This window comes from Embiotoca jacksoni, unplaced genomic scaffold, assembly GCF_022577435.1.
Source record: "Embiotoca jacksoni isolate LCO1_2020_lvr unplaced genomic scaffold, fEmbJac1.0.p SCAF_61, whole genome shotgun sequence".
Classification (NCBI taxonomy): Eukaryota; Metazoa; Chordata; class Actinopteri; family Embiotocidae; genus Embiotoca; species Embiotoca jacksoni.
In genome coordinates, this window is record NW_027185416.1 from 427,501 (window position 1) to 454,794 (window position 27,294).

The window sequence follows — 27,294 nt, forward strand, 5'->3', positions numbered from 1 at the left end:
TGGACAATAACAAGATGCTGGTGTGTGTGTGTGTGTGTCTGTGGACTGTATGTGTGTGTTTGTGTGTTCACTCGCTCTGCTTCTCTCTCTCTCTCTCTCTCTCTCTCTCTCTCTCTCTCAGGTCACTTGGGGAACAAAGCAAACTTTATCAGAACATTGCAATCCTGCATTCCCCAGATTCTTAGCACTTGGCAACCAGCTAGCACACAGAGAGAGAGAGAGAGAGAGAGAGAGAGAAAGAGAGAGAGAGAGAGAGACGGAGCGAGAGAGAGAGAGAGAGAGAGAGAGAGAGAGACAGAGAGAGAGAGAGAGAGAGAGAGAGAGACGGAGCGAGACGGGGCGAGGGAGGAGGAAGGCCGGGGAAATAAAAGCAGGTGTACACACTAACTTAGGAGTCTTTCCTCACAGGTTTCAATCTAATCTGTAAAGTGTTGCTTAACAGACTGTTTGAGAGAATGAGAAAAGAAAAAAACAAAACCCTCCTTCTCTCCTATTGTGTTTATTGTTAGAAAAATGGATTTGTATTAGAAGTGTTTTCTTCTTGTATAATTTACATACAAGACCTTCAAATCTGCAGAGGAAAGGATACTCATTTTAAAGAGGATATATATTAAAATTGTATGAAAATGTAAAAATAAGGGTGAATGTTTTTGCGCAGAGCTCCAGTTTGTGCTGTTCTCAGGTGATGTAATGTTTCTTGTCTTATCAGCGAAAGTAAACACCTGGGAGTTCAGTTTGGCTTTTCATCGCAATCCAGCCAGCAGCTCCTTCTTCAATCAAACCTCAACTCTGGACGCTCCACGCTGCCAAATCCCAAGGTGGCATTTCGGTTGGACAAAAACGTTTCGACTCTTTGAGTCACACAGTAGGTTTTTTTTTTTCTGAAAAAAGCTCGGAACAAAATGACCACTGCCATAATTGAGAAGTGAGTTTAGCGTGAACGTAGTGGGACTGTTTAAAAAAAAAAAAAAAAAAATTAAATTATTGAATTAAAAATTCCGGCTCCCTGGAGTGTGCATTTGGAGGCCCTCCGCCAGATCTGGGTGGCACTGACGTGGACTCTGAGATTGAGACATAAGAGCAGGAAATGCAAATTCTTCCACTAACTCTCAGAAGGAAAGCGAATACTGTTAACATTTTCGTACAAAAAACAAAGCCAATGCTGCCGACTGGATATAAAAGGGTTCGTAGCTTCCAGGTCTGAAAAATGGTTCTGGTCCAGAAGTGTCTTAAGCTGCAATACCAGCGAGTGCCACTAGAGGTCGGCTCCAAAAAGCCTCCTGCTCCATAGACTCCCATTCAACTTCTCTCATCAAATATGAAGTCAATAAATATTTCCCACCAAGTCATTTTGGTTTTGTTAGCTGAAGTTCTTGTTTTGTGTATTCCATCTTTCTGTTGTGATTGACAGGCCCGTGGTGCATTCAGGTTCAGGGAGTTTTTTTCCGGAGCCAGGTTAGCGTAGTTTAGCATAAAAACCGAGGTGAACAGCTTCTCAGAAATACTGCATGCTTAGCTAATTATAGCTTTACAAATTTTAATCATTTGAATTTCATTAGTAATAAGAACTAATTAGTAGCTTTTTGTTTAGCAGCATTTTATCTGTCCACGTGTTGTGTACACCTACAGCAGTTTTTACTGTGAAATAATTGCAGCCCATACCTTGCCATAAAACAACAAAGAAATGTGGTTTTAAACTTCTGTTTGTGTTCGGTTCATGAACGAGACACGTGTTTCTATTTTAGCTTCAGAGGTGCTGCGAATTCTCTTCCAACACAGTCACCGTCTTTGAGGTGAGTCAAGAACAGCACAGAGGAAAATGCTTTTGACTGAAGGCATGCCGTCGTAACAGGAAGCAGCTGGATGAAGGAAAATGAGATTTCTAGCACTCCGAATGACACTAATGTGAGATGGAGGCTATCCATCACGGTCAGATCTGTGTACAGTAAATATGCCAAGGTGACAGCCAGTTCAGAAGTGATATATTGATGTTTAAAAATGCTACAGAGGAAACCTTTAAAGTATGGCAAGCACTTCACTCACATCACAAACACAGCAACACAATGAGGGAGCCACGGTGTGCCAGCTCCAACACCATTAGAGGAACAGTACATCAAGGACGTCAGGCACTTCAGATGACCTCGGGCTGCGCTACGTGCCAAAGGGAACCTTTGAAGTCCAGCAGCTTCTCTTGAGTTTCATCGCCTGAGAGCTGAAGGTAGAAAGTATTCTGCTGGTCACAGTTTCTTGTTGGTTTTTGGATTAGAGTCAGAATTCTTCTGGTTTCCACGTGTGAAACTGTGTGCTGTGAATTTCCAGTCGATAAATCTTCACGTGGTTGTTGAGTACGAGTTTGTTTTGCTTTCTCTCTTGTTGCTTAATGACTCAATATTTTGTGCTTGTAGCTCTTTGCTGAAACCACTGAGATAAGTTATCTACTCACTCCACCGATGGTATATTTCTATCAGTGGAAACTCACGGGGCGAAAATCATTGTATGACTTTTGAGGAAGCTGAACACTGGAACTGTTCAAGTCAGTAGATGAGGTGCATTTAGCTCGCGCTGATTGACATTGACTTGATTGACAATTCGAATACTTTATGGGTGGAAAAAAAATGAGGTTCTCAGTCTTTGTAATCTGTAAGATTATCATTATCAGCCATGTGAATCACTGGGCAGCTGCTTCAGGCCCCCAGTCGACCCTTAGGGAGTTCAAAAGCTTAAGAATCATGTGAGGCAATATATTGTAAACTAAAATGATAAAGGCCGGTATTATTACCTAACCCCGACGTTTAGATCTGGTCTGAGGAGCTTCATTTACTTTGAGTTATTTCAGATTGTATCGGGCTTCACATGGTGCCTTTTCCTGCCTCAATGGAGGCTTAACGCTGAATCCAAATCTGTACATTATCCATAATAAAGAATTCAAGTTTTGTTGACAGCAATGTTTCTTTCATTAACAAAAACTACTTGTTGACAACAGGTTTTTCATGTAGAAAACAAAAGACTAAATAAAAACATATCAAAATTAGAACTATGACAAAATCAGTTACAATCGGTCAGTTACATTTTTTGTCGACAAATAAAACAAATTTTTTTTCATGCAGAATCTTACTAATGACCAAAAATGAAAAGCACTCATTTGAATAAAACGAATACGCATTTTTGTCAAAAGACTAAAACTAAATTAACATCGTGGATCAAAATCAGCACTTTTTTTTTTTTAGAAGTTGTGATTGATGCAAGCTTCCACCAGTACTTTCTTCCAGCGACAAGGAGTCAAGTTAAATGTACAGCAGTTGGGGAGTTATGACAAAATCAGCAGGAGGATATCGTCTCTATCCGTTACATCCTCTATTTAAAGAATTCCTTCAGATGCCAGCTGCATCCACCGGCAGACACACGACCAACTCCACCAGGAACCCGGTAACCCGGCCGACTCCTCACAGAAGTGTAATCGGTGACTCAGTACGCGAGTTCCTGGACTGTCGAGCTGAAAGCTCCGCTTGGCTGGTTCCAGCTCAGGTTACTGGATTTTACATTTACAGGTTTCCCCCCCGAGGCTCTGACGTCAGCTGACTTTCCACAGTTAAGCCGGAAGATACCGAAAAGCTAAAGCATTTCACACAACGTACATATTGTGTAAAATTCTCCACACAAATTTGAGCCCTTCTCCAACATTCACCCTTTTTTCTTTTTTTTTTTTTTATCATCACTCAGATGTATTTTCTCTTCTGTAATGTCGTAATCCAAGTAGTAACAAATGAAATTTCTAATCATCATTAACGAGGCTTGCCAGGGGCCTCAACCTTCACCCGTGTGACTGCAGCCGGAGTTTTCCTACAACTTTCCATTCTTTATCTGATTTGGAATCCTGCCGGTCCTCCTCCTCCTCTTCACCCCCCCCCCCTCTCCTTCTCCTCCTCCTCCTCCTCCTCCTCCTCCTCCTCCTCTTCACCCCCCCTCTCCTTCCCCTCCTCCTCCTCCCCCCTCCTCCTCCGCTCAGGTCGCTCCCTCTCTGACGAGATGACCTTGTTCATCACTCTCTGTCAGCAGTTTAACGGACCGGAGGATATTCCGATCCGGGTCCTGAATAGTAACAGAGCCGCTGGCCCGTGAAACCAGAACTCTGATTATTAACACGGTCGACTCCTGGAGGACACAAACGGCGGGTTAATGTTCCTCGACACCCTCCAGGTGCAGAGAAGGTCGCAAGGTTTGGTTGGAAAAGCTGATTATAAACCCTCTGAGCTGTGTGTCAATTCCCCTGCTGCCCCTCAGTACACTCACACATAGTACTGTTACATGTTAGTACACTCACACATAGTACTGTTACATGTTAGTACACTCACACATAGTACTGTTACATGTTAGTACACTCACACTTAGTACTGTTACATGTTAGTACACTCACACATAGTACTGTTACATGTTAGTACACTCACACATAGTACTCTGACATGTTAGTACACTCACACGTAGTACTCTGACATGTTAGTACACTCACACATAGTACTCTGACATGTTAGTACACTCACACGTAGTACTCTGACATGTTAGTACACTCACACGTAGTACTCTGACATGTTAGTACACTCACATATAGCACTCTGACATGTCAGTACACTCACACACTTATGGACATACTTTTATTTATTTATTTCCTTCCGGATTGTGAGAGAAGATTTACACCCCTCTCATGTCTGAGTTATGATTAGCTTTGATAGTTTAGCTGAAGAACATTTTAAACCGTTAACCTGGGTCTGTCCAAAGTTCAGAAAACACATCCAGTGAAAACCCTTAAACCCATTATTTTACAATTCTGGGTGTAATAATTAAACAGTGAGTTGGAGGGGTTAATTAGTGAGCTTGTGAAAATGTGGCTTAACATCTAATAAAATTTGTAAAGGAGCCAAACGAGCGTTTTCCACGACTAAGACGAGGCTAAAAAACAAATCCTGCTTCCTGCTCAATAGTTTACATGGATATAACATTTCGTTGGTGAGCCCAGTCTTGTTGCTGCCTTTTATATTTCCATTTAATGAAATAATCCAATAATATCTCGCTAATGCTAAAGAATAGCTCATTTGAGGCCTGTAGTTTATTTGTGTTGATTATAAAGACAAAATAAAGCAGTAGGTAGGTCACTTTTGAATCTGATTACAATGAATATTGACAGATAATTTACTACATTAATGTATAATGACCAAGTACTGAGGAATGATATAAAAAAAACCTTCATTGTTTTGGTGTGTTTTCATCAAATTATGGTCTGTTTTTCTTTTCTTTTAGCCTAGCTCCACATTAGCTCGGCCGAAATTTCGCTCAACCTCTTAGAATAATTCCATTACAACAGAATTGGGTTTGCCTTTCCTCCCCTTGTTTCCACTCCGGTCATAAATTCGACTCCAGATCGCCTGCCCTTATAATGTATTGCTGGGATGGGCCGAGAATTCAGGAAGTGGCTCCTGCCGTCTCCATGGCAACCCTGAGGTCAGCCCCGCCGGGCCGGAGACCCCTCCTCAAACACAAAAGAGCTCAGAGGCCTGGATCAACACAAACAACCCGGCTTACACACACGCACACGCACACGCACAAACGCAGGCGAGCTCACAGCGATATAAACTGCATTCAGTTTCCACTTCCTGCGTAATCTCTGGCAACGACAGATTCTCCGTACACGACATGAACACGACTGGCGAAGATGCTGCGTTGGACGACAGCCACGTCTCGTTATTCAGCTCCCCGGTTAACAAACTGATCCCACGATCATCCCAACGCTCCCAGCAGACGATTGGCTCTGCGGCAGCATGCTCACACTTCACACCAGTTTTGCACAGAAATCCTGAATTGACATCTTATGAAAAGTGAGGCCATAAAAACGCGTTTATTTGCCCAACTGACAAATAGATTTTAAATACACCGAAAAACTTTGAGACTTTGGATGAGTGTGCAGGTGGATTAGACCCCCACAGAAAGTCTTATCAACGCCCAGACTCTCACCACCGACTGCAGCAACAAAACATCGGGTGTCGTTTTGTTACTTTGCCTGAAGGACTTCAGCCCTGCACCGTTGGAATAATGCTTCCTCAGCACTTCCTCAGTCGTCCACACACTCGTTCCTGCCTGGGAACCGAACCAACCGTCATCCCGAGGGAGGCGAGAGAAGGGTGAACAGGCCCGGCTGAGAGCTTCACTTCCATACCGTACTGAAAACCATTACAGATTACTTTTACGAGTTGACTAGTGACGACACGGTTGAACCACGACCTCCGGTTGGTGATCGTCACAAAGCAAACATCCACTAATACTCGATATGATCCCCCTCCATATATTATCCTTTGAAGGCCTGTAACCTTTGAAGCACCACAATTACACAGTTTATCCTCCTCTTCATCGCTTTGTTCTACTAATCTACGGATTTCTATTAATGTACGACCTCATTTCACTACTTCACAGTATTTTTGGAGTAGCCTACTTGAACTTCAAAAAGTTCAGAGCTATATATAGACTATAGCTCATGTAAATTCATTTCTGTCTCCGTCGTCAAAGTGAAAATCCTCTGTTCTTCTAACTCGGTGTAATCTGATTATGTTTTAGCAGCAGCAGGTTCACTGTTGTTGCTATTAAGAGTGTCCTTTAAAAAAAAAATTAAAAAAAAAAATTAAAAAGTTACCAAAAAAACAAACACTTTTCATCCTGTTATTAAAAAGGTCATTTAAGCTGATACACATAAGTAAAGTTCAGGACATGCAGATCTGAATTTTGGAGCGGGATGATGGTCCACACTAACGTGAAACCGTTTCTCCCTGACAGTGTGGGCACACCAGTCTCCTCTTTCTCTGTTGTGTAGTGCAACACTTGCGAGCAGCAGCCCCGGTTGTTAAAGCCCTCCGCCAGGGCCCCTCCGCCTGCCCCTCCACCTGGGCCCCTCCACCAGGGCCCCTCCGCCAGGGCCCCTCCGCCTGGGCCCCTCCGCCTGGGCCCCTCCACCAGGGCCCCTCCACCAGGGCCCCTCCGCCTGGGCCCCTCCGCCAGGGCCCCTCCACCAGGGCCCCTCCACCTGGGCCCCTCCGCCAGGGCCCCTCCGCCAGGGCCCCTCCACCAGGGCCCCTCCGCCTGGGCCCCTCCACCAGGGCTCAAGCGCAGTGATTGATGCGGAAACGCGCGTTAAAGGATGTTACAACAAACTCAGTGCAAAAATTCATCGCTTAAGAGCTTTTTGTTAATCAGCAAAGTTGAGTTTTAGATATAGACAGAGTGAGGACATAATACAGTGTTAATGTGTCTTCTTGTAAATTCGGCTTATCAATATTTCACTAAATAATACATCCGCCGGTTAAATCTCTCCCGGTGTCTCACATCACTTGACCGCCGTCACTGGCTCACAGTTCGGATCCAAGTTGAGAAAAACAGAAGGACTGATTCTTTAAGTTAAATTAGTGGTGCTGTTGATGTTTTATTTATGACAAATTTAAGCGGAGTGTTTTTTTTATGGAGGGAACATTAAGACGATAGACTTGAAATGTACGCAAATGAGCTCAAAGCTGTGATGTCTTAAACTAAGTTCATGTTTGTTAAATTCACTCACCGTGATCACCTCCCCGCGGGCAGCAGTGGCAGACAGCGGACCGGCTTGGCTGCTCTCCTGATGGCAGGAGGACTTTAAACAGCCCCGAGGATTCCTCGCTAACTCTGACACAGTAAAAGTCAGATGAACGCAGAGAGGTCGGGTGTGCGGCGGAAAATACGTTCAGCCTTCAGTCGGTGGCGCCGGTGTTCCGGTCACTTGTCCGCAGTGACCGCAGCGCAGCCGGGATGAACTCGGTGATCATGAACACTTCGAGAAGTTCAGAAAGCAGAAGATTAATGCTTTATATTGTCCTTTTTAATCTGCCTACTTCCCTCTGTCCCAATCCAGACTGTCAACTCTGGAGGTTTTTGTAGGAAGAAAACTAGACGGAGTCCGGCCCCCTTTTTTTTTTTTTTTTTTTTTTTTTTTTTTTTTTTTACTGACCGGTGAAGTCGGCCGCAAGAATCCGTTTCCGGGAACGATTTTCACATTAAGAAGCAACATTATTAAACATGCGTGCAGCATTTTATGAGCATACATACTTGAATATGTTTATTAAAATATGAAGTTGTATTTATACTACTATTTCATTTTGAGCACAACATGCATGGCGTATTTTGTTTTACAGTAAAACGAATGCTTTTGTTGCGAAAGCAACGACATTGCTTCCGGTATTACCTTGTCTAATATGTTTCACTTGGTGCATGCTGGGACGGCAGGACCAAATCTCACCTTGCAGTGTCAGAGGCTGGCACACAGACACACACAGACACACAGACACACACAGACACACAGACACACAGACACACACAGACACACACAGACACACACAGACACACAGACACACACAGACACACAGACGCACACAGACACACACAGACACACAGACACACACAGACACACACAGACACACAGACACACACAGACACACACAGACACACACAGACACACACAGACACACAGACACACACAGACACACAGACGCACACAGACACACACAGACACACACATATACAATACTAATAAGACTGCTAAAATTTGAAAGCTAATTGACCATAATGACCGGCTACTGTTAATTTGCTGCTGATATAGTCTACCTCATGGTCCTGGGGATATTTAATTGCCCTACAATTGCAATTTAATTGCCTAAATATAAAAATAAAATTTGGGTAGGACGAGTGACATTCAGGAACATTTAGAAAGACCTAAACTTTTCACTTTGCAGAGGTTGCATTGACCTCCACACCGCTGAGTGTTGGGAGGTCATCTGTATGCTGATGTCCTTTTCATTCCGCGTGGATCAGCTCAGACTGTTTCAATAGTACGTCTCCTTTTATGTGCAGAGGTTTGCAGCTTGTAGTGTTAGTTATGTAAAGGGGCACTCAGTCTCACTCTCATGGGCGTCGCAAAAACATAACCACAACCAGCCCTGATCAAACTATACTTCTAGAACCAAAACACTAATGTTGTTCCTGAAAAGCTGGAAGACGTGTTAAACTTCGTGGCCTCAGTTAAATGTTAGATAAACACCAAAAAGGCCTGTAAGTGCCGGTGTTGAGGTCACGGCCTTAAAGAAGAAGACACAGTTACAAAGCGAGGTTTAACCAAAACTAGAAATCTTTTAATATGATTGGTTTTAGATAACCAATTACAAACTTTAAAACACTTGATTTTAAAGCAAGTATACTGGAGGCACCATGAACTGAAGGCTCTCCAACCCAGAGAGAGGCCGCCGAAACACGCCGTTGACTCTTTGTCTTTGTTTGTGTCAGACAGTAAACACTAAGTGTATAATTACACATATATCATAAAAAATATCTAATTCTATTTGCAGAATTTTTACGTTCTGTGCAGAAAATGTAACATGTATGGAAAACATAACAAGAATTAATGAAATTAGATAACAAAAAAAAAAACGTCAGGGTTTCTTGTCTGTTTTTGGTTGCTATGGTAATCCTGTCATGGGCGGGAGGGGGGGTACAGCCCAGTATCACACCAAAGCATGTAATACACCTGTCACTCCACTAGAGGGACTGTCACATTTGACTGCCTCAGTGTGAAAAATACTCTCAAGTACCAGGGTGGAGAAGGAGGTCATATGATGAAGGTCGTGCCATGGAGGTCATTTGACGTACATGGATGAATTCAGATCTGTGGAACAGCACTGTGGATTTCTCTCAGAATCTTTTCCTCAACCTCACCACGTGTTTGTTTTAGTTTTTTTTCCAACACTTAGGTGAGACAAAACGTGACACTGGCACAGAGTGCTGCAGTGGACTGACGGGCGTATTACATGTTTTGGCGTGCTGCTGGATTGGGTGTTGTGTGGCACCAGGAGAGTTTGAGTCTGATTGTAGTATTTGTTTCATCCTATAACTTCTGCACTGCTTGCAAACACAATAACAATGCCCAATGCCTTTGGGCTCTGATTCCTGGATCTTCTCTCATTGTGCCAGAGGTGTCTTTTGGCTTTCTACGCAAGTCTGCTCATAAAAGACCGTTGTTTTATCCTCAAAACAGCAATTTATTACTCTGAGAAAAAAGAATGTAAACACAGAGTTATTACATTTAGTTTTAAATTGCACCATCAATAGTAGTTTTAAACACTACTGCAATGTTTTTTGGTTGTTCTTTTCTTTTCTTTTTTTTTTGCTTGAGGAAATTTACTTAGAGACCGTCTACCACTGTCCTAAATTAGATTTCCCTTAAAAAATATGGAGACATAGCTGTTTTTTGTTTTTTTTTTCAGATTAGACCACTCAACTAGATCTAAAAGCTCTGTGGTATTTACACCGATGTGAAGATAACCTGGTGTGGAGGGGACGGCAGGAGGTTGAACACACTTTTCACCAAACAACTGCAAAAGATATCCCGAAGTGTCCCAGAATAAATCTAGCAAACATGGTAAACTAATAAAAGTAAACAGAGGCCACGTTGACCCATGTGAGTCTTGCCATGGCCCACTTTGAGCCTTCAGGGCTGGAAAGCCTTTGTCTGAGCGCTGTGTGCTGTCTGGGTAACCCTCGGATCCTCACCCCGAACTGGCCCCCTCGAAGAAGGGAGGGCCGACCCAAATATTCTCACTTCACAAACACGTCCTCGCTCTGAAGAGTTACCTCTGAGTGTAGTCATCATGCACAAGAACACACAAGTACTCCCACCGCTCTCGCCCTCTAGTGACAGGACACATTTTGACTGTTTGCTTTTTCCACCGCCCTCATTGCTGCTTTGTTTAGGGTGCAAACTGGAGCAGAAGCTGACTCCTATCAGGATCTGAAGGCAGATAAAATATCTCATGTTTGGAGAACAAGTGTTTATACTCAAAGCACATACGGATGTGGGAAACAGGTAAGAGAGTTGACACTCAAAGCAGTGTTGGGATGTGTGTCCTGTAATGTGAAGTGGAGCTTCTGAAGTTAAACCAGCTTCAGACGCAGACCAGGAGCAAGTTGCAGGCTACAAGTTCATTTTCTTGAAGATGGTGATGGGGGATGATGGAGCTGCGAATGAGGGTGGAGACACGGCAAGCTTTTTTGGACGGCTGGTGAGGCCTGAGCCACAGAGCAGAGAGAAGGAAAACACGAGGGCGGTGAGGGGAGCCAGGGCTGAAAGGTGAGGAGCCGGAGGTTGGAGTCAGACAGACACGAGCATGCTGCAGCTAAAGCTCGAGGACACACTTCAGTGCACTTCAACACACAGATTTCATGGACAAACGAGGCGGGGAACACAAAATGGACAAGGATAAAGGTATTTATTAGTATTAGTCATCATGATTTGATCAGCAGGGGTACAGCACACAAAGATCATGAGTGTAGTTTTTTTTTTTCTCTCTCCAGACGGCAGATTAAAATCATCGAACTGTGAAGAGAAGATGGTCCACAAGCACAACAGTGTCTCTGCACAGTATTCATGTGGAAAACCATGGGAGTTAAGAGAGGTCAGGTTTGCATGGCTAAGCAGATGTGTGTTTCCTATACATCAAAATGCAAACATGGCAGAGGAGAGCGGAGCGAGGAGGCGAGGCTCAGATTTCACAGCAGAGTCAGCGAGAAGGCTTTCTATGGAGGGGTTTGACCGCCACTGCGGCTGCGTGACGCTCTGTGTACTGGGCTTCTCTCTGAGAAGCAGACAGGGCCGACTGCAACATTGTGAAACAAGCAGCCCTTCGGGAAATTGTCACTTCCCCACCAAGACCTGTCAAAAAAAACAACAACTGTAAGATGGGCCATTTTCAAGGCTGCTAAATGTGACTAAAGATGCATTCATACCAGAAGTTCCAGGAACTTTCATCTCCCAAGAACTAATATCCACAAACTTTCCCAGGGGTAAAAGCTCCTGTAGGACAGTGATTGGCAAGCTTTGGAAAGACTCTGAAAATTAGCCCACAACTCTCAAAATTCAACAACCTGGACTGTGTTGTTGTTCCATCGGTCCAAAACAATCTTTTGGGCTCGTGCGTCCTGACGTTTGAGGTTGTAGGTTTTTAACAATGCTGCGAGTGTGTTGACCAGTGAGCGCGGTTCAGTGCCCCAGACCTCCCTCCGAATGTCCTCGAACCTTCAGAAAGCACCCCCCCCCCCCCCGAGCGGGGGACTTATCGTGGGCTCAAAGTAGTTCCTCGGAATCGTCTCGACTCGTTGGGAAAAATTCCTGCTTTGGAAATGCAGCTATAATCAGAGAGATCTGACATTTCTCATGGATGCAGATGATTCATTTGCAAATCTGCATGTGACTGAGTGTGTGCCTGCTGCGTGTCTGCCATGTGGAAGAGGATGAGTCTGACCAGTGGAACCTTCACGATGGCTGTACGGTGCATGACGCTGCTCCCACCTCGTCAGCAGAAGCTCCACACTGAGGACATCGCATCGATTTACATCTATTTCAGGGAGACGTACTCCGATCACAACTTTAACCTCTGCTCGCTCACAGAATGTGGTGGAATTTCTACTAAAACCGCAGCCAAGACTCACAATGTGAATGTACTGAGGGATTGAAGTGCTATTTTTAAGTCAGCTACATGCAGTTATAGGACGAGAAAGCAGAATCTGACACAAGACAAACGGTGTCTTTTTTAAAGAGAAAATATGAGCAGCAACAAAAGCTGCCTAGAACCCCCCCCCCCACACCATTCCACCCTCCCCCCCCCCCCCCCCCCACACACACACAACCTCTGCCCCCTACCGATAAGCCCCAGTCTTTCTAATCTTCCTGCAGTCTCTGTGAGGTTAATGTAGTTTACTGTGGGTTGGTTTTTTTTATCCCTTGTCGACTCTCCTGACTTGACATGAAAGTTCAGCATTATTGCTGTTTTGCATTGAAATTATAATTTGATTTAATGTGCTATATACTTCGGCCTCCGTCAGGTTACACACATACGCTACTTATAGAACTGGACTCAAACACAGTAACTACCTGATTTAAAACTATGGAAATAGTGATGGTGAAATTGGATCAAAATAAATGATCAACTTATCAAAATAATAAAACTAATAAAGAAAATGATTTGTTTAGACATTTTTACATCCACTCCGTGTCTCCAACCGAGATACTATTACAAAACAGTGACTGAGTCATATTCACATCTATCTGGATATTTGGTCATTTTTGACACAAAGGAAAAAGAAAAAGAAAAACAAAGTAGCTCCCAGTCTGAAAGTGTTTGACCTAAAAGAAGCCAGTCAGCATCTTCTACGTGTGCCAGTGTTAGTCGTTTCAGTGTTGTTTTGTATTGAGACAGCGCCATCTTGTGGCTCGACCACTCACAGTCGGCGTATCACACACGAGTGCTCCTCTGTACACAGTTTGAGTTTGAGGATAAATGAAGCATGAACTGCATACGGTTCGGGGATTAAAGGCATTTATTGTCGTCATCAGTGTTTTCCTAACACAAAGCTGCAGCGTTAACAATCATCACCTGATTAGCAGCACTTCACAAATACTGGTTCAAACTGGGAGTGTGATGTCAGCGCTTCGTCTCTACGACAATGGAGGTTCAGATCATCTTCATAAAACAACATGTTTACAAATACTTCTTATATCAAGTTTGCTGACGTTTACAATCATTTAAAATGCCATCAGTTAAAAAAATACATGAAACGCTCCTTTTATATAAAAGGCAACAAACATAAATTGATAGTGAGAATTGGAAAAACACATTTGAAGATCACAATGAAAAACATTTCCACTTTATGTTGGGGAGCAACTAACGATTATTGTCATCCATTATTTGTTTATTTGATAAAATGTCAAAAATAATTGAAAAAAATTGTCAAAACGTCTTTTTTCATTCCAGAAAATCAGCAAATATTTGTAATTTTGTTTCTTTGGAAAATGACTGAAACCATCATCAAAATCGTTGATAATTTGTCTGTTGAGCCACTCACAGATTAATGATGTTATTATTAATGAGCTGCTGTGTAAACAAATGTCAGGCAAATGAAATGTTCTATTCAATCATATCAAGAGATGAAAACACCGGACCGGCTCAAACCTGCTGTGTGGAAGTAGTTTTCAGGATGGTGTATTTATATCTACTGTGTCTACTGTAGAAGTAGTGAAGGATGTAACTACAGTTTTAAGGAAACAGAAGACGTTAACTGTCTGTGAACACCAGATCAACTGGTCACTACATTGGTGGGGTTAAAGGTCACTGACCAGGAAGTGGAGAATGTTGTTAACGTTCCACACCAGAGCCCGACGTTTGAGATTCAATCAACACCACAATGACTATCAGTCAACTTTAATCTGTATATTATTTACTTTGTATTAGTACAAATATTGTATTGTATTACTACTATTTATGTTCTTGATTTTTATCCTAACAGTACAAAATATCAAAGTGAAAAACTCTGACCCCACCGGAGGAGTGTTTTCTGTCAGTGAGGGTCGTCGATGCTCCGGGTGAAGTGTTCTCCGGCGTACAGGCCGTGGTGCAGCGTGTCCGTCTGGGCCGCGGCCCACGCCATTTGCAGGCTGGAGAAGCGAGCGGCCCAGTGGCCCTGGGGGTCCACCGTCACCACCCCGCCGAGCCCCCCCACTCTGGACTTCATGTGCGCCAGGCCTAAATCGCTGGCAGCCTCTGCTGACTGACCTGAGACCAGAAAGAGAGAGAAGAGGTGACGCTGTAACGGTCGGTCACCTCTGTTAGTCCAACGCCACCTGGACGCCTCCATCATCTCTGCATCCCTTTAACACCATCGGAAGCGTTTCACTGACGGGGGAAGAGACTAAAGACACACAGCGCCACCAGTTTTCTTCAGCTAACTGAGGAACAAACTCCACCCGGTTTCAGAAGGAGGTTCAGAAGGAGGTTCAGAAGGAGGTTCAGGCCAGACAGCGACAGCTTTCCAACCCGTGCTGCTGGTTTTATTAAAGAGCCAGATTAACCTCCAGATTTAACTGAGCTTGTCTATTTGTGGCAGGAGGGCTCACTTGGCTTTGTTTTTGTTGGCTGACAGTTTTTCATTGAGAGTATTTTCTGTTTGCTCGCTGGGATCCAGGAGGTGCTTTTAAAACAGACTCTCCCTGAACTCACTGAGGGAGATTTATTGTAAAATACACTAGTGAACCTTTGTTTTAGTTATCACCACTCAAAGGGCCATGTGTTTTGTTGTCTGGTGTGTGTGTGTGTGTGTGTGTGTGTGTGTGTGTGTGTGTGTGTGTGTGTGTGGTTACCTTGCTCCATGTGGAACAGGATGAGTCTGGCCAGTGTAACCTTCATGATGGCTTCTCCGTGGCCCGTGGTTGACACAGCCCCCGCCTGGTTGTCAGCGTACCCTCCACACCCTGAAGCACACAACACACATACAGTGCATCCGGAAAGCGCTTCACTTTTTCCACATTTTGTTATGTTACAGCTTTATTCCAAAATGGATTCAATTCATTTTTTTCCCTCAAAATTCTACACACAATACCCCATAATGATAACGTGAAATACATTTTTTTAAAATTTTTGCAAATCTATTAAAAATCAAAAATGAAAAAAAATCACGTGTACATAAGTATTCACAGCCCTTGCCATGACACTAAAAATTGAGCTCAGGTGCATCCTGTTTCCACTGATCATCCTTGAGATGTTTCTACAACTTGATTGGAGTCCACCTGGTAAATTCAGTTGATTGGACATGATTTAGAAAGACACACACCGTCTATATAAGGTCCCACAGTGGACATGTCAGAGCACAAACCAAGCCATGAAGCCCAAAGAATTGTCTGTAGACCTCTGAGACAGGATTGTATCGAGGCACAGATCTGGGGAAGGGTACAGAAACATTTCTGCAGCATTGAAGGTCCCAATGAGCACAGTGGCCTCCATCATCCGTAAATGGAAGAAGTTTGGAACCACCAGGACTCTTCCTAGAGTCGGCCGCCTGGCCAAACTGAGCGATCGGGGGAGAAGGGCCTTAGTCAGGGAGGTGACCAAGAACCCGATGGTCACTCTGACAGAGCTCCAACGTTGCTCTGTGAAGAGAGGAGAACCTTCCAGAAGGACAACCATCTCTGCAGCACTCCACCAAGCAGGCCTGTATGGTAGAGTGACCAGACGGAAGACACTCCTCAGTAAAAGGCACACGACAGCCCACCTGGACTTTATCAAAAGGCACCTGAAGGACTCTCAGTCCATGAGAAACTAAATTCTCTGGTCTGATGAAACAAGATTGAACTCTTTGGCCTGAATGCCAAGTGTCATGTTTGGAGGAAACCAGGCAGCGCTCATCACCTGGCCAATACCATCTCTACGGTGGAGCATGGTGGTGGCAGCATCATGCTGTGGGGATGTTTTTCAGCGGCAGGAACTGGGAGACTAGTCAGGATGGAAGGAAAGATGAATGCAGCAATGTACAGAGACATCCTTGATGAAAACCTTCTCCAGAGCGCTCTGGACCTCAGACTGGGGCGAAGGTTCATCTTCCAACAGGACAACGACCCGAAGCACACAGCAGAGATAACAAAGGAGTGGCTTCGGGACAACTCTGTGAATGTTCTTGAGTGGCCCAGCCAGAGCCCAGACTTGAACCCGATTGAACATCTCTGGAGAGATCTGAAAATGGCTGTGCACCGACACTCCCCATCCAACCTGATGGAGCTTGAGAGGTCCTGCAAAGAAGAACGGGAGAAACTGCCGAAGAATAGGAGCCAAGCTTGTAGCATCATACTCAAAAAGACTTGAGGCTGTAATTTCTGCCAAAGGTGCTTCAACAAAGTATTGAGCAAAGGCTGTGAATACTTATGTACGTGTTATATTTTCATTCTTTATTTTGAATAGATTTGCAAAAATTTTAAACAAACTATTTTCACTTTGTCATTATGGGGTATTGTGTGTAGAATTTTGAGGGAAAAAAAAGAATTGAATCCATTTCGGAATAAAGCTGTAACAACAAAATGTGGAATAAGTGAAGCGCTGTGAATACTTTCCGGATGCACTGTAACATGACGCCGCTTTTGGTTTACACTATTAGGCACAATATCCCGCATAAGTACAGATATGCATGTTTTTTATAGGTGGGGGGGGTCACACTGCGGGGGAGGGGGGGAGGTTAATCATTACAGCCACCAGTAAAAGTTAACAGCTTGTAAACTGCCTTGACTCTGAGTGATTTAAACTTCTGCTCGCTGGTCTAATATGCAGTTTATGGCTGAGAGATTCCTCCGTTACCTTTACACCATGTGCCATGTTTGTAAGTTGTCATAGCAACCGACAACACAAGGCTTCGCTGCTTCCGCAGTCATCAGTGATTTTATTTCCATCAGAATGAGGCCGGTATGAGGAAGGGAGCACTGGCTGATGTTATTTGATGCCTTTCCAAATTTTCTTCCAAATGTTTTACACCGTGACCACATACAGTATATTCATACACACGTGGTAGTTTTCTGAAACTTAAAAGTCTTTTCACAGAATTTGGTGCTTTCATAAAAAAAGGCAACCATGAAACCTCTCTGCTACTAAATGTAAAATGAAGTAAAATGTTGTGACTCATAGACATATTTTAATCTGTTTTATGTGTTATTTTCATACACGGATGTAATTATGTATCTATTTCACTGGATGGGAGAGTATCCATGCTAATGCTAATATTCTCTTGAAATACAGTATAGTACAGATGATACAAAAAAACTAAAAACACTGACACTGTATTTTTATCTTGTCCAAATACTTTTGTTAGCATCCAATGATGCCATAATTATAGGAGAACTAGATTTCATATAAATAAAAATCACGAAAAAACAATATATTAGTATAGAGATTCCAGTTTGTAAAAGCAGCCAATGACAAGTTAAATGCTTTCAAACGTTTGTTTCACATTGAATTCAAGTTTCCAACTTTTCACTGCCCAGTTTTTGCTGACTCTGCGGTGTTTCAGAGAGCGAGGTTGTAGTCGGCCCTCTGAGTCACACCGGTCTGAACACTCATTTACTGATAGTGACGGATTAGACGGGCCACATCCATTTGTTGCTGTTTACCAAACAGGAGTAGGATTTAGCCACTGTGCATCCTTATTTTCTCAGATTACAAATTTGCCTTCTGGCACATTACTCGTGCAGCATGAGGTGATTCATATCCGTCTGTCAGTGCCGTCTACCTCTGACATGAAGCCGGGTGTTCTACTTGTCGTTAACTGAGCGTCTTTTTGACAAGATTCTTTTTCTCTCCTCAAAGTACAAAAGATCCAACACACGCTCACACAATGAGCAGTTTTGTTGTTTGAAATCACAGAGCTCAGTCAAATATTAACTGTACATGCTCGTTCACTAACCAACCACATATCAAACTGCTGCTGGTCAAAGGTCAACACACTGGTGAAGACAGGGAATAATCAGTATTATTCCAGAACCTCCCAACTGACTTGTTTTTTTCTTTTCTTTTTGTCATTTGACCAAACAAATACTTTTATAAAATGTGTGTAATTCCAGACTGCTGGTGTGAGGTCTGACCTATGAAGGGGGTGTCGCCCACTCGACCTTCCATCTTGTTCAATATTCCACCAGTGGAGGTGGCGCAGGCTACGTTGCCTTCGCTGTCGACGGCCACCGCCCCGACCGTGCCCATCTTCCCCCTGCAGAAAGGAAACAGAACAGTAGAATGATGTCTGGACGGCATAATATTATTCTAATGAGCAATAAAAGACCGGTTTTATACGAGTATGTGGTCGCAGCCTGCAGCCTGTAAAAGTCACTGCGAGAGGTTTGCAGCTGTGGCCGGCTGAGACTCACAGCAGTGACGGTGAATTCCAACCATGACCCAGACTCAAAACATCAGTAGAATGTTTTCAATGTTCTCCTGCTGCGCGATCCACGTCACCGCTGTGGATTTGTGTGCTCAGCATAAACTCACCACAAAACATTTGGGCACTGAGATACACAAAGATCTGAATGAATGAACCCAATAGCAAAAAAGATGAAAGTATTTGCTAACACAGCAGGCGTCTGTAAAGAAGAGGAAGATAAGTTGCAGATGTGTATGTGCGGCGAGCACAGACCAGGTAGAATGAACGAACATTACTTCAGTCATGAAGCGTCCTGATTGGACGAGACAGACTGAGGTCATGAACGTTTGGACAGAGAGCGGACAACGTTCGACTCGCTGCTCGCTCGAACTACCAGGAAGCTCCGTGAACTTTAATTTTCCAAAGAACTAATGTCCAGCAGGTCTCCCAGAGGTAAAGCTTCCTCCAGCACACTGTGATCATTTCTACAGCAGGACCAAAGCCCCGGGAAGGTTAACCCAATTAGTCCGCTCACGGTCAGTGCTCTCAAATGAATGTTGTCCTCTGCAAAAACCATCACAGTCTGCACTTTGTTGTCAGTACACTCTTTGTGAATTCTCTCGCGCTTCTCCATCCCGGTTATAGTCGGCCACAAACTACAAGACAGGTTGCATTTGCAGGGTTTTAAAAATCCCTCGTGTATAACAGTAGCCGTGGGAAATGCTTGTCCAGTCAGTGAAAGACCTTCTAGACCACGGGGCCTCTAGTGGAAACACAGAGCTCTGCAGAAAGTTCCCGGTCCCAGGGTAAAGTTTCTGTGGTGTAAACACACCTCGTGTCCCAAAAGGTCCCGTTGTCTCCTTAAAATGACAGCGGATTGTCTGAGGATGTCTCCTTTGGTAAATACAGTTCCTGCGCACTCACATCTCTTCACGTGAGCAACATCAGGAGCAACCAGGGACTTTTTAATGAACAGTATTGATAAAGTGAAGAGAAGTGCATCATGCAGCAGGAGACGCAGATTCCTTTCTAACGCAACAGAACAAACGCTAATAAGTTTAAAACCGTCTTGCGTCTCACATTTGGCACTCCACAGGGTTGGCGTCGGGCACCAGGTTCTTTCTCCAGCGCATGCGGGCGTACTCGGTGATGAGGGACTCCTGGGGGACCTCGGGGACGCCCACGGAGCGGGCGAACAGACCGGCGCCCTCTGCTGTCAGACACGCGTGACTGGTCTGAAGGAAAAAGATCAAAGTTCACACGTGTAAAACACATCTGGAAACCAGGTCAGAAATCCAAACTCCACGGCAGCCATGCTGGTACTTCCTTCACACGCCGAATTCTGTTGGTTTACATCATTTACATTTACATTTACAAAAAACGGTATGTGCATGCACTTAATGCATTAAGATGCGCTCTGCATTAAAGTCTATGAGAATCCATACCGTTTTTTTTGCGGTCAGCGCTGGAGTGTGATGCAGGGTCGGGCGTTGTTTTATGACTCATCACCCTTTTTAAGTCTGTGCAACCACACAGCATACGTACCTTGTCCATCACCAGCCTTGCGAGCTGGACAGGGTTGGCTATGTTGCGTACAGCAGACACTGCACCGCTCCCCAGGGTTCTCCCCTCCATCACGATGGCATCCATCTCCACGTCTCCTTTCACGTTCAGCACTGACCCACAACCTGAAATAGGATTTGAGAAATGATTTGACAGACTTGTGTCAACGGACAACGAGAATATTTTTTGTACAGAGGTGACATTCAGCAACTTAACAGTATCGAAAATGAAAAAAGATTTATTTCTAGTTTTATATTATTCTATTCAGTTCCCAACCAGTCCTCCAGGCTGTTTTCAATGTAAAGTAGCCAGATTCTGCTTAACTGCACGAATATTATTGGTTTGTTCAGACTTAAAAAAATGAAAGGGAACTGACTCAGTGGCTTTAGCAGTAGCAACTATTTTATTATCTACCTTTAAGTTCTTTAAGACTTTTTTTTTTTTTTAAACAGTTGCACAAACTGTGGCCTTCATGAACAGAGAGATCGAGACACGGACAAACTCACTCCTCCAAACTTTGAAAAAAAAGAGAAATTCAAATATTGAATTTGAATTGAATTTACATTTTTGCACATTTAGAACAAAAACAAAGAAGAAGTTTAGCCGTGATTAGTTCTTTAGGTGCAGTTAAAGCTTATTCGCACTTCTGTCTGGCTGATGACTGCTAGACTGAAACTACAACCACAGAAGTCGCTTTTAGACAAAAAGTTATTAAAGGGGTCTGAAGTTATATTGAGCAGGAAAGTTCTTGTGTACAGGTCCGGTTTTCAACGATGGTGTCAGTAAGTTTATATTTTATGGACCATTTATACTGATTCCATATTTTAATGGCTGCGTGGGCTGCGCGTCCTCCCGTGAGGGCCCCTCGCTGCAGTTTGGGAAACACTGAATTTGTGCTGGAGACAATGACATGCAACAATATCAAGACTGGTAGATGTGCGGGCCACATCTGCCAGTACACAAAAAGAGACATTCTACTGCACATGCTTAAATACCGTGTTATTGTACTTCACCTGCGTTGAAGGAGGGATTGTTCTCCAGCTGGGTCACAGCCTCCACCACCGCGTCCATGCTGCTGCCTCCCCCCCGCAGGACCGCATATCCCGCCTGCGCCGCTGAACACACCCCCGAGGTGGACGTCTCTGACCGCTCCTTTGGGATGTGCCCCGCCCCTCCGTGGACCACCACCACCGGCAACATGTCAATCACCTGAGAAGACATTTCATATCTTCTAGTGCAGAAAAACAGGTGGTCTGTAAATATATACTAATCAGGCTTTTCGTTTGTGTGTCATTGCTTGGGACTCCGAGATGAAGCTTTTTTTTTTCTGTCACATGCCTGGTGACTGTGTTCAACAGTCATTAGAGACAAAAGATAAAGAAAACAAATGTCTTCACATGTCTCTAACTGAATCCTGCACAAAACTATTGAGTCTTTCATATTAACTTATTATCACATATTATTCAGTAAATCCATGATTTTGCTGACCAGGGGACCTTCGTTGCATTTCATAGTAGAGGCTGTCTGTCTGAGTATTGACATGGGTGCCTATCACAGATGCATATCGGCCAACATGTATATTACAGAACATAATGCAAAGAACAATGCTTGGGATGAATCACAAATTATTCTAGTTATGTTTGTTTGGTAGTCATTTAGAACCATTAAATTCCCGGTGAAGTTGACCATTTACAGTGTTTACGGTGCACTGATGTCAGTGTGGACAATAAACTGAAAAATATACTTCCTCCATTAGGCCAACATCTTTGTCACAAGTCTTTGATAATTAAATTTGAGGGATCATAACAAAAACATGTGTGTTTATATAGTGTGTATAGTCTATATAAGGAATATTGGTATCAGAAAAAGAATTTACTCCCATTTTTTTCTCTGCTTTTTTGATCATCTCGCTACACATTCAACTCAAGTGGCAAAAAAAGACAATAATAACAATTTAAAAAAAGAAATACTAAAATATCAGCAGAATATCAGCCATAACAAACACAGACTTCTCATTCAGTGATAAACAAACTGTTCTGATTTAACAGAAATTTCATGCTGAATTTAAAAAAAAAAAAAAAGTTCCAAGTTCATTCGGAATTGACGCAAATGCTGATTCTATATTCTATATTCTATATTCTATATGATATATGATCTATTTTGCTGTACAATAGCAGGAACTTGGGGCCGGCTCTCGCGCGCCGCGGGTGGTGAAGTGAAGAGAGCCTGCGATGGCTGCGCGAGCGTCTTTATAACAAGTGGCTGCACGTGCAGGGTTTATTTGAGAATACATCAATACTGGCGAGTTGTGAATGTCCAGATTGAACCAGCCGTTAAAACGTGAGAAAACGGTCAATTCACGTTGTGACAAGGCTGATATAAGCGACAGTGGTGTCGCCATGTATCCGCGGTCGGTTACTGTAATTCAATCAACTGTCACTCGACTTGTAATTTAAAACTCAACGATGTGCTCTCTTGTTCGCTGTCTGGAAATGCCCAGGGCCCCTGAACTCCCCGAGGACTGACCGCAGCTTAACGACCACCGACGTTTAGGAGCTTTTATAGCTTTCAAGATATTCAGAGCGAGATTAAAAAGGCAAAACGGAAGTACGTGTACACCGACAGACACCGACAGACACCGACCATACCGTGTCAGCAAAACAGACGAGGTGTTTCTAGCTGACCAAAAAATCCACAGACATATCAAACACAAGCCGCAAAACTCGGACTATGCAATAAGGACTTCCGGTATATGACGACAGCACCTTCAAAATAAAATATGAATCCCGACAAAAAACGCAAGGTTGTACACTAACTGTTAAAATTAGCTTTACAAAGGAAATATATTTTGTACAAGCAAGACTATTCACATTTTTTATATTTGTATTTTCTCTTTGTAGCCTCTTTTTGTAGCTTTTACTAAAGAATGTCAGTTATGTAATATAATAAGATTTTCAATATTGTTTATTCACACACCATTATTCTTTACAAAAAAACATTGTCTAATTGTAAAATATAGGTTAAGCTTTTATGATGACATCAAATTTGGTTTCGGTTACATAATACAAGCCATACTGAACCAGTACAAATTACCCAAATGTGAATTTTAAACTGCAAATGCCAGTTGACTCATGAAGCAAATTTTCAGTGTACACAATGCTCAAAACTGTCAAAATGACTCAAAATCTTTATGTTTACTTGACACATACACACATCCAATGTTAACTTGACGTATATATACTGTATATTTTTTTATATTAAGTCAAAACATGTAAATTCTTAAGTTAATATATCAATGAAGTTGATACTGTCTAATTTGTTCAAGTTAAATTAACATTACACATTATGCACTTTACAGATATTTTATTAGCTGATTAAACACATTTTTTTTATTGTTTTTATATTCAGGTATGTTATAACCTTCCTTGTTTCTAAATAAAATCAAGACTTTGTGTTCCATTTAAATAAAAAACAACATTATGACCAGACTTGCAGCTTTGCGATGAAAATAAAAAGCTGCCTCAGTTTTTGCTACTTTAAAATGTTCTAAAACAAATAATTTAATAAACAATGACAAACTACACAATTCATTGCACGGAAAATATTTTATAATGGGAATAAAAAAAAGGTGTGTGTGGGTGAAGGGAGAAGAGGGGGGGGGGGTCTATGCCTTCTTGAAAGGTCTGACACCTGAATGAAAACTGCTCTAAAAGAGATGATTGTGTGTAAACACCTGGGCCAGAGCTGTTGAACAATTCAATCAAGTTTTTGTTGACGAATGCCCCACAGTAATTATCAAGGAATTGTTTGATGGTTTGGTTATGGTATGAGATGACAGTGATAAACGCTCTGGGCTAAGGCGTCCGCGTCATGCCTGTCTCCACATGCTACAGCGACGGCTCCTCTCAGTGCATGTTTCCCTGAGATGGAAGCGTCCTGGCTGCTCAGTGAGCTGACCATGGTGCTGAAATACAAACTGTGTTATAGACCAGTAGATTTTACATTCCACTCTGCTTTCACAGTGATATTGTTGGACCTGACCTCGCATGCTTTACAACACAGTATGTAGAGTCCTTGAGAGGTCCAATAAAATGTGCCATAGTAATACATAAAACTGTAAGTTGTATATAAAAGTGTTCATTTCAAGACCAAATCACGGTTAACAATGGTCTTCGGTAGCTCATCAGTTTTTAACGAATCTGGATCTGCAGCTAGAAATAGAACATTAAAACAAATTTGTTTCTAAATTTAGATTACTGTAACACATGATCTCGTCTCACACCGTTCGGGCGATTTACGCTCCACATCTGGGGCTTAATCTCTACATTTGGGAACCTCTCACCAGACCACAGCCTACAATTAAAATGTTGCACACTGACACCCTTCAGATTGTTTTTCAGCTTGAGGAAATGAGTGTGTGTGTGTGTGTGTGTGTGTGTGTGTGTGTGTGTGTGTGTGTGTGTGTGTGTGTGTGTGTGTGTGTGTATGTGTGTGTGTGTATGTGTGTGTGCTGAAAGGATGGATGAGGAGGAAGGACAGAGGGAAGTAATGGAGAGAGAGAGGGGGAAAAGAAAGGGGAAGAGAGAGAGAGAGAGAGAGAGAGAGAGAGAGAGAAACAGAGAGAGGGGGAGAGAGGGAGAGAGAGAGAGGGAGTGAGAGAGGGTGAAAGGAGGAAGGAGAAAAAAGAGGGAAGCGCGTCATTCTAACACGCAATGATTGGTAGGAGAGAGGAGGAGGAGCAGAGTCCAAACACTCTTACTGCAAATGGTTCCACACAACTACAAAATGGTTCTTTATCACTCTCTCTCATATTCTAACTTTATTTGGATCTATTTCATGTGCAGTCATTTCTTTTTGTGGTTAATTTCCAAACAATTTGAAATCATTGTCTTTGTGTTGTCACTTTATCCTTTCAAACTGCATATTTACTTTTTTGTTGACTGAATTTTTTTTTTTTATCTTTTTTTTTTTTTTTTTTAGCTCTATTGCTCCTTGGCACACTGGAAACAAAATTATTTTCCATAGGTATGGTCTGCAGACTTTTGTCTTTGACTTTGTCTTTATCACAGACTTTAGATACCTTAAACCAGTGACAGAAAAAACTTGGGCTCAATCTTAACTCTTTCACTCTAGGATAAGTACACCACCACATTATGGAAATCCATTCTTTATTTTTTTTCTTACAGTTCCATTAATTTAGGCACCAATTGATAATAATGTAATTGAAACTCATAATCAATAATGTAAGTAACAGCATCCCTCTGAATGGCTTTAATTGTTTAATTAAGATGACAAATTTTCGATTTTTGAAAATAAAAATTTACATTATTTATTTTGACCTGTTAATTTATTATCAATAAGCTCCATTTTGAGTTTGGGTTGACCCCCTGAAGTTGCACCCTCTTTGAAAAAGACCCTTTAAAGTAAGTCATAGATGTGATGTTCTTTGGCACATTTAAGAGGTTTACCTCCTTAAAAATAACAAAAATAGTTCGGTAACTATTTCTTTTAAGGTCAAACTTCCGGTATGGTTTTCATGTTTCAAAAATATTTGGTTCACCCACCCCTCAGCCACTTAATACATTAATTTAACCCAAATATGGCTGAGATCAAAGACATAGCAAACGTAGAATTTGAACAGATTTTAGGATCTTTTTTTCTTAAAAACCTGCAAAGACCACAGTAAAACACCTTTTAAACCAAATCCATACATTTTCTATTTTTTGTTGGTTTTTACCTTTTCAAATTAATGCACAAATTGAGGGTAGATGTATCCGGATAAATGATCCTTTTTATAGCGATATTACGGTCCCACAGTAAAACCTAAAATGAACCTTTAAAGAACCTTTTATTTTGTATGTGTGCTATCGGCGCCGTGAGCGCGCATCTTAACGGTGAGTGGAGCCCCCCATTCTCAAATGAGGGCTGCGCGCTCCCGCCGCAAGAGAAGTGAACGCGCTTGAGGGGCTGCGGTCCCATTGACGGTTCCGTCTCCCTGACAGCAGCATCAGCATCAGCGGCGACGCTGGAAAACAAGAAGTCGCCGCCTCGCCCCGCAGCCAAACAGCCAGCCCACCGGACCGAGCGGAGACCCGAGCCGCCTTCAGGGACCCCCCTCTCTGCCTGGCTCGAAGGAAGGACCGAGATCCCCCTCCCGTGTGCCATCATCCCGACCGACCGCAGGAGATATGGGCTCCCCGTAAAACCGAGGTGGTGGAGGGGAGAGGCGGGCGGGCGGGCGGTGGGAGGGGGGTGGGGGGAGAAGACAGCGGAGCAGCAAGAGGGAGAAGGAGAGGCTGAAAACGGCAACCGGGAACCGAAGCGCTACCGCCACAGTCACCGCTACTACTACCACAGCTAGCACCGACACCGCTGCTGCTGCCGCCGCCGTCGCTGCCGCCGCCGCCGCCCTGGGTGCCCCCCACCACCGCCATGGGAACTCCGCATCAGTCGCAACCGCCGCTTTGTCCGTGGGCCATGTCGTGATCCGTGGGCTCCGCCAGCGGGTTTTCTATCCGTGATCCCGACCGAGGCGAGGAGGAGGAGGAGGAAGAGGAAGAGGAGGAGGGGGGAGGGAAGGTGGTGGGGGGAAGATGTTCGCCTCGGTGGGCCCTCGGGGCGGCCCGCGCCCACCCGTCGCCCCGGCCATCCCGGAGCCGGACCTCAGCCATCTGACGGAGGAGGAGAGGAAGATCATCATGGCAGTGCTGGCTCGGCAGCGGGAGGAGGAGGAGAAGGAGGAGGCCATGTTAAAGTAAGAGAGGGAAAAGATAGATAGTGTGTGTGTGTGTGTGCATGTGTGTGTGTGTGTGTGTGTGTGTGTGTGTGTGTGTGTGTGTGTGTGTGAGAGAGAGAGAGAGAAAGAGAAAGAGTATGAGAGAGAGACTGGGCCTGGGATATTTCCATTCTGGAGAAGTCCATCCACCTCCGTCCTCTCTTATGGATGAAATGTTT

The 27,294-nt window shown here is 43.4% G+C and overlaps 2 protein-coding genes across 13 annotated transcripts in view; one reads left to right on the plus strand and one right to left on the minus strand.

The window, feature by feature from the left end:
* Window positions 1-13,413: 13,413 nt before the first annotated feature.
* asrgl1 (asparaginase and isoaspartyl peptidase 1) lies at window positions 13,414-23,074 on the minus strand. Its single transcript, XM_069174811.1, has 7 exons — window positions 22,989-23,074; window positions 21,354-21,549; window positions 20,323-20,465; window positions 19,858-20,012; window positions 18,506-18,627; window positions 15,248-15,358; window positions 13,414-14,663 (listed from the first exon to the last, which is right to left on the minus strand). The coding sequence occupies exons 2-7, from the start codon at window positions 21,538-21,540 to the stop codon at window positions 14,449-14,451; spliced, it is 933 nt and encodes a 310-aa protein (XP_069030912.1). The 5' UTR covers window positions 21,541-21,549; window positions 22,989-23,074; the 3' UTR covers window positions 13,414-14,448.
* A 3,228-nt stretch (window positions 23,075-26,302) lies between these two features.
* The window catches only part of rims1a (regulating synaptic membrane exocytosis 1a), a 109,265-nt gene continuing 108,273 nt past the window's right edge, over window positions 26,303-27,294 (plus strand). For 10 of the 12 annotated variants that reach the window (XM_069174781.1, XM_069174784.1, XM_069174788.1 and 7 more), the window contains exon 1: window positions 26,303-27,094. In XM_069174781.1, the coding sequence (XP_069030882.1) occupies window positions 26,934-27,094 (161 nt within the window). In that variant the 5' untranslated portion in view covers window positions 26,303-26,933. The remainder of the gene's footprint in view (window positions 27,095-27,294) is intronic. The other 2 variants (XM_069174790.1, XM_069174791.1) reach the window with 1 other exon arrangement.

Bases quoted from the DNA above. Each gene is read 5' to 3' on its own strand.
- asrgl1 (XM_069174811.1), bottom strand. From the start codon at position 21,540: ATGTTGCCGGTGGTGGTGGTCCACGGAGGGGCGGGGCACATCCCAAAG. The intron at 20,466-21,353 runs GTGAAGTACAAT...ATCCTATTTCAG, and splicing joins CAATCCCTCCTTCAACGCAG to GTTGTGGGTCAGTGCTGAAC. The intron at 14,664-15,247 runs GTAACCACACAC...TTCTGGTCTCAG, and splicing joins CCTGTTCCACATGGAGCAAG to GTCAGTCAGCAGAGGCTGCC.